This window comes from Atheta coriaria, unplaced genomic scaffold (assembly GCF_025399875.1).
Source record: "Atheta coriaria isolate IRGN ID8LTWV9N9 unplaced genomic scaffold, Caltech_Dcor_3.1 hic_scaffold_3_pilon, whole genome shotgun sequence".
Taxonomy (NCBI): domain Eukaryota; kingdom Metazoa; phylum Arthropoda; class Insecta; order Coleoptera; family Staphylinidae; genus Dalotia; species Dalotia coriaria.
In genome coordinates this window covers 5,993,745-6,001,063 of record NW_027045445.1, presented here as the reverse complement: position 1 = coordinate 6,001,063, position 7,319 = coordinate 5,993,745, and the positions used below count along the sequence as shown (strand labels likewise).

The 7,319-nt window shown below is 37.7% G+C and overlaps 2 protein-coding genes and 1 long non-coding RNA gene across 6 annotated transcripts in view; 1 reads left to right on the top strand and 2 right to left on the bottom strand.

Moving 5' to 3' along the window:
• Positions 1-97: 97 nt before the first annotated feature.
• Positions 98-2,254, top strand: AP-2mu (adaptor protein complex 2, mu subunit). The gene is made up of 3 exons (XM_065318117.1): positions 98-234; positions 403-598; positions 655-2,254. The coding sequence occupies exon 3, from the start codon at positions 1,024-1,026 to the stop codon at positions 1,792-1,794; it is 771 nt and encodes a 256-aa protein (XP_065174189.1). The 5' UTR covers positions 98-234; positions 403-598; positions 655-1,023; the 3' UTR covers positions 1,795-2,254.
• LOC135804292 (uncharacterized) lies at positions 1,951-2,674 on the bottom strand. The gene is made up of 2 exons (XR_010551010.1): positions 2,432-2,674; positions 1,951-2,340 (listed from the first exon to the last, which is right to left on the bottom strand). It is a non-coding gene; the product is annotated as an uncharacterized lncRNA (long non-coding RNA).
• A 365-nt stretch (positions 2,675-3,039) lies between these two features.
• The window catches only part of Epac (Exchange protein directly activated by cAMP), a 61,679-nt gene continuing 57,399 nt past the window's right edge, over positions 3,040-7,319 (bottom strand). For all 4 annotated transcript variants that reach the window (XM_065317883.1, XM_065317882.1, XM_065317884.1 and 1 more), the window contains 9 exons: positions 6,928-7,260; positions 6,724-6,868; positions 6,303-6,656; positions 5,868-6,226; positions 5,545-5,795; positions 5,371-5,483; positions 5,130-5,321; positions 4,728-5,077; positions 3,040-4,125 (listed from right to left, as the gene is read on the bottom strand). In XM_065317883.1, the coding sequence (XP_065173955.1) occupies positions 4,001-4,125; positions 4,728-5,077; positions 5,130-5,321; positions 5,371-5,483; positions 5,545-5,795; positions 5,868-6,226; positions 6,303-6,656; positions 6,724-6,868; positions 6,928-7,260 (2,222 nt within the window). In that variant the 3' untranslated portion in view covers positions 3,040-4,000. The remainder of the gene's footprint in view (positions 4,126-4,727; positions 5,078-5,129; positions 5,322-5,370; positions 5,484-5,544; positions 5,796-5,867; positions 6,227-6,302; positions 6,657-6,723; positions 6,869-6,927; positions 7,261-7,319) is intronic.

Sequence of the window (7,319 nt, the reverse complement as noted above, 5' to 3'; positions counted from 1 at the left end):
AAAATATATTGTTTTACTCACCTTAAATTTTAGTATTTTACTACTAAAATAAAATAAAATTTAATTCCTTTATTTTCGGAATCACTCGGTAGTTGCTAGAATCTCCCGGGCTACCAATGAATCTACGTGTAAAAGTGGGTGGAAAATGGCCGCCGTTGTCGGCGACAGTCCGCAGTAAACTAAACCAAACGCCCTCGAAACCACCGAAGAAATCACTCCAGTTTACTAAAAACTGTAAGTATCTCTTTCTTAACCCCTTATCTAATTTATAAACCCAATAATTCATATAAATTCACTCCAAAACCTTAAATATTTGAATTTAAAGTCTAAATTGATTGACAAATCAATAATTCCGGGCGCACGCATTAAGGTCGATTATTAATGTTTCTTGTGGAATTTTAGGTAGAGTAGAGCCTCCAAGATGATCGGAGGACTCTTCATCTACAACCACAAGGGCGAGGTGTTGATATCACGCGTTTATCGCGATGATATCGGCCGAAACGCAGTGGATGCTTTCCGCGTGAATGTCATCCATGCCAGGCAGCAAGTGCGATCGCCAGTGACGAATATTGCTCGCACCAGCTTCTTTCACATCAAAGTAAGCACAAATTTTAAATTTATAAACAATTATTAACCATTTAATGATTATTTTAGAGAGCTAACATTTGGCTAGCTGCAGTGACAAAGCAGAATGTCAATGCTGCCATGGTCTTTGAATTTCTCTTGAAATTCATCAAGTAATGCAAAAGTTATTTCGGAAAAATCAGTGAGGAGAACATCAAGAGCAACTTTGTCTTGATCTATGAGCTGTTGGATGAGATCCTGGACTTTGGGTATCCACAAAACTCAGACACAGGTGTTTTGAAAACGTTTATTACTCAGCAAGGCATCAAATCTGCTACCAAAGAAGAGCAGGCTCAGATAACCTCCCAAGTTACTGGACAAATTGGCTGGAGAAGGGAAGGAATCAAGTATAGAAGGAATGAGCTGTTCCTTGATGTTTTGGAGCATGTTAATCTACTCATGTCTCCTCAAGGACAAGTTTTATCTGCTCATGTTGCTGGGAAAGTCGTAATGAAGTCCTATCTCTCTGGAATGCCCGAATGTAAATTCGGCATCAATGATAAGATCGTCATGGAAGCCAAGGGTAAAGGAGGACTTGGTGGACCCGCGGAAACTGAAGCTACACGTTCCGGTAAACCTGTTGTGGTTATCGATGATTGCCAGTTCCACCAATGTGTGAAACTGAGCAAATTCGAAACCGAACACGCGATTAGTTTCATCCCACCCGATCAGGAGTTTGAATTGATGCGTTATCGCACCACTAAGGATATCTCCCTACCATTTAGGGTTATACCCTTGGTTAGGGAAGTGGGAAGGACCAAGATGGAGGTGAAAGTTGTGCTTAAAAGCAACTTTAAGCCTTCTTTATTGGGTCAGAAGATAGAAGTGAAAATCCCGACGCCATTAAACACTTCTGGTGTACAATTGATCTGCTTAAAAGGCAAAGCCAAGTATAAAGCGTCTGAAAACGCGATTGTTTGGAAGATTAAACGCTTGGCAGGCATGAAAGAGACGCAATTATCCGCGGAGATTGAATTATTGGAGACAGACACGAAGAAAAAGTGGACGCGTCCGCCGATTTCGATGAACTTCGAGGTACCTTTCGCTCCGTCCGGGTTCAAAGTGAGGTACCTCAAAGTCTTCGAGCCGAAACTCAACTATTCGGATCATGATGTGATCAAATGGGTGCGGTACATCGGTAAGAGCGGTCTGTATGAGACGCGGTGTTAAATTTTGATGTTTTCAATGGCCACGAAATTGATATTCGAATAGCAGAAGGATGGAACAACGGAACTTTAGTCAAAGAACAATATTTTAAATTTTAATTATTGTTATTACCGATTTTGACCACCTATTATTTTAAAAACCCATTGTATCTTGTGCTGATGTAAATGTTTTAGAAACTAGATGAGAAACCCATGATTCCATTAGAGTTTAAGTTTATTGTCATGAATTATGTTTCAATTATGATTGTTTTAGCCAAAATTATGCAAATATCATGCTGAATATTAGCCTAGCTCTATGAAATAAGTAGACTCATGTTATCAAAGTGAACTTTGTGACTGGTCAGTGCAACACTAGATAAATAATCGCGATATAATTGCATGTTACATTGTACGAGTACTCATTATGCTGGATTGTAAAACGCAAAAAATGTTACACAATAAATATATACTAAGTGGATAATAAATGCTTTGAGTTTGATTACTTACGTTTTTCTGGAACTATTTGACGGAAATGCACAGTCATGCTTGGTTCGTGTTAGTCGTTTGTATTCTGTGAGTAAAAATAAGAAAATTGACGATAATTCGTTAATAACTGACCATCGGGGTGGAATTATAGTGATTTCGATAGGCTGCACCCTTACCTGTATGCCTGCACCTGTTTTTTGCTTCGCAAACACTTTAATTATTACTTTTTTCGTTAAAAACGAGAAACACGTCTTGTATCTGCGACGGTTGGAGCGGCCATGTTGTTTGGTTAGCATTTCAGTTCAACTTAAAAGGTGTTAATAGGGTTGCCTATAGTGTGCTGTAAATCAACAAGTCTAAATTAAACTAAATTGTAAAACAAAAACCATGAATATGTTCCAGGTAGATAATAAACGCTTTGAGTTTGTTTACTTTCTTTTACAGTGACTTTATAACCGAAACGAATACGAACAAAACAGTAAACACATCGGAAGACAGCAATGCTGTGCTCCTATTGGTCAGACTGACTCAGTAAATAAAAATAAGAAAATTGACGATAAATCGTTAATAACTAAGTACCAAGGGTTGTATTATAGTGTTTTAGATAGCTTACACCCTTACCTGTATGCCTGCACCCTTTTTCAGCGTTGAAAACACTTTATTTATCACTTTTTTCATTAAAAACTCAGAACACGTCTTGCACCGGCAACGGCTGGAACATGAACACTGAACATGCTAGTAAGGTTGCCTATAGTTAGCTGCAAAGTAAATAAACAAGTCTAAATCATGTATTTAGATGTTTATTATTTATTATTATGTCGTTTTTTCACAAATATATAGCATGTACTGCCTATTTCATATCATTTTACATATCATACGCACCTCATACTTTCACCTCATCGTGTTTTTCCTGTGTTAAAAGTCTCACATATTCATATTTTGTTTTGGAGTGTCACCTTACAAGTTTTATCACTGGAATAATTACAGATTTTAGTGATAAACGGACGTGAGAACTATTTTACAATACAATACTATACTAATAAAATAATTTAATTGTTAATACTCTTGAAAACAAACAAAAAAAAATCCATAAAAACATAAAACATGGAAGCGCAACATGAAAAAATCTCAACAAAACATTCAAATTGTTATAATATACACAGAGATTGTATAAAAAGGTTATGCTACACCTAAATCTTCAGCAAGATGGCGCCTATCTACAACTAGTTCACTAGTTAGGTTAGGATTATAAATTTGAAGACGTTTCACATTAAATATACAGAAAATGTTTGTTTTTGCTAGACTAGACAAAGACAGAGTTGGATTATAAACTTTGAACGCCTCTAAACTAAGAATTTCATGGGGTTAAATGGTTCTTGCACGGATTCACACGACTTAAACAAGACTAGCATTGATTGTCATAACAAATTATTTGTTTCTCAACATTTTTGCCCTTTTGATTTCAATTTTACGATAAATTTTCAAGAAGTTTTAAAGTTATTATTGCTTTCAACAATATTCATCTCATATTTATAGTTTTATAGATTTTTAGGTTATATATTACTTAAAATACTTGTTTTACATCATCATCACCTTGAATTCTGCACGTTTTTCTGATCAAATGTTTAATTTTCTAGTGTTACAAATTTGATTGTTCATTTTAAGACATTTTGAGACGCAGTTTTAATGTTTGGACCCCCAAAATACTTCACCTTTACTGTTTTACTGGTTTTTTTGTTGGTGTTTTACGAACGTCGCGGTTCTAATTTCTGCGACATGTTCGTAAGCACTTTCTGATTGTCGATGGCGCGCAGGCACGAGATGTACGACTTCACCTCGCCCTCGCTTTTCGGCGACGGCGGCTCCAACACTGCGAAAATTAATCAACGCATCATTCACATTCAAATTCCAGCTTGATTACAATTAGAAACCATCATATACAGTGTGTTTTTACACATCCCTACTAATTTCGCCTATAAATGCGAAAGTCCTGATGTTTGTTACACTTTCACGCAAAAACTACTTAACCGATCATCATGAAAATTTGTACACATATTCTTAGTGGTCCCCGAATGGTTATAGGCTACTTTTTATTTAATAAAAAATATATTTTTTAAATAAAATAAAGAAATAGTTTAGCCAATAATACCTCTGCATCTGGCTATTTGACTACTTTAACGCCATCTAGCATTCCAGCAATGAAGCTCAAACCTAAGTACTATAGTACCATCACACTGTATTATCACACTGTATTACCGACAGCTACGTCAACATCAAATCCAATTGACTACACTATGGAGACTGTACACTATACTTCCATAGACTATACTTTCAGCCATTTTAAACTTCCCGCCATTCTACTTCATTGTTACTTTTCTCTGACTACAGACGCGTACGGAAGCAACTTCATTATTTTAGATATTCGCGAGCGAAGCCAAGGGTTAAAGCTAGTTTACAATAAAATTCACTTACCAAGATGGCGGCTTCGACAAAAACGTATCGTGCGCATTGTCTGCGCAAGCATATGCATCTTTTCAAAATTAACCAAACCATCCAGACATGTTTTGTTGCCTTCATGCGTAAAAGTCATGTCTTTCAGCAGGAGTGGAATAAATGGCACAACGGGCGGTTGCATTTTCCCCACGCTTAACCTATAAGCTCGATGGTTGCGACTGGGATCGATGAGCGCCTCGAATTCGGTGAATAACTTGCGGAATTTCGACGGAAGCTTATCCCAAGTCATTGACAGACGTGACACGGCCACATTACTCAAACCCATTACAATCGCACAGAATGCGTTCAAATTCTGGTATTCCCTGCAACTAAAACAGCACAAATCAACTCAATATGTATATATGGTTGCCTAGCACTTACTATGCGGCGAGTTTGATGAATTTCCGCAAGATGGCGACGCGTTTACTCAGAGAAATCGACATCAAGACTTCCGTCACAACCCAATATTGAATTTCGTTGAAGCGACGCACGAAAACGTCGAGATTTGCTGTGATTTGCCCGAAATGATGACGACCAAAGGTGTTGTAGATCAATTCATACTCGTGAACACACCTAGAGGTGAAATATTAATACAGGAATCTATAATACCGACATAACTTACCAAAACAACTCCCAATCGAACACAGTCATGTAATACGCAAGTTCTTTTGTGCTGAAGAGTTCAATATCACTGTCAATTCCTTGTGTAGGTTCTTCTTGTTCAGCTAATGGCGTCTTAAAACAAAAATTTATTAAATTTAAGGTTATGTTAGATAAAATGATGTAATTTTTTTACCAAAGCATCTAAATGATCTTTAGGAGACACAAATATCCTCCCATTGAGTGTCAAAGCCGTCGGCACGCTGATATCGTTGTCCTTGAAGAAAACACGTTCGCCATTCGAGCGCACATCAACCAAACAAAGCTCATGGGTCGCGCGCAGCTTCAATTTATCCGCTGCAATGAGTTTTATCGTCTCCGCTGTGCTATCAATCGGTAATCGCAGTGTGCAGAATGTGTGATCAGCGCAATACACACGAAAAATAACTAAAAATAGTTCAAAATTGAGGTTATGTTACTAAAAACATAAAAAAACAAGGTTATGTTGCATAAACTTACTATCATCTTGTGGATGTATCATCTGTCGTATATTTTCTTCATCCCCACCACTGAACAAACTAATCGGTTGTCCGCACGGTGGCAATTTCCACTTTTGCTCGTGCATTTTCAAATCTTCTTGATACCGTCTCAATTGCGTCATCACATAATGGATCATCGAGCAATCCTCTTGTAACTCAGCGTACTGAATACAATCCTGTTCCACTTCCGCGGCTAAATCCTCGATAAACTCCACGGCGGATTCATCCTCAAACACCGGATGTCGTATGATCACAATCCAGCGGTAAACAAATTGTACGACGCGTTTTTTACACGCCACGACAAAATCCCGATCCTGATTCGGTGATTCTAAATGATAAGTAAACATCTACATTAAGGAAATATATAAAAACATGCTATGCAACCAGTTATACACAAAATTCATGAAAAGGATATTTTCTGTCTAATTCATCGATGAGTAGATGCGTCGGCATGAAAACAATATGCGTAAGAAGGAAATCCTCGAGGAAAGGATCCTGCGCAGTGTTGGATTGTCCTGCGAGGTTATCCAGACGTGTCTCAAGCAGATGTTCAAGCATTTTTTGCGGTGTGCCCGCCATTACGGTGTATTTAAAGTAGGAAAACGCTGTTTTTTGCTGTGGGGAGATTTTTTCAAGGACAAGCACATCTTTTCCGTGTTCTTTTAATCTGACTGTGTTTGCTTCGACGTCTCGGAGGATACGATTGAAGTTTTCTTTGTCTACGCGTAGAAAATGACAGTTGTTTTCCCTCAGAACAATCGTCGCTGCTCTGGAATACATTTAGGTTAACTTAGGTTATGTTTTTTGACATTTTTAGGTTATTTTAGGTTACGTACCTTGGTGCATCGTTAATCAAAGCAAGTTTACCAAAATCATCGCCTTCCTGAAGAGTATTTACTGTACCTTTACCGTGAATCACCACATCAACGGATCCACGAAGGATTATATACCAGGATCTGCCTTCATCTCCTTGATGAAACACTAAACAAACAAAATTTTAATTAAAAACTTTGTTTTTAGAGCGTTTTATTAGTTCTTACAAACACCGCCTGCTTTGGGATGTGCTTCAAAGAGTAAAACCGCTGCTAATTCTCTTTTTACTGAATTAGTAAGGTGCGCAAGCGCACGAATGTGTAATAACTCCTCGTAGATTGTTTCCAAGTCATCTTGGTTTCTTTCATGACTTGGTTTACGCATAATCATGCGCAGAACAGCGTCTGGTCCACGATTGATAAGTGTAACTATAGATTCCTGTAATTGCACTTCGGCAGCAGCGACGTCTTCATGCGTCGGTAATGCAGGTGCCGTTCCTTCTTCATCCGCCCAGAAACGGTACAGGAAGCATTTATCTTTGAAAGGTTGCTCACGTGATACTTAAATACAAAAATATTCAGTTTTTGATTGTTTTAAAGAAGTTTTTTTTATTATTCTC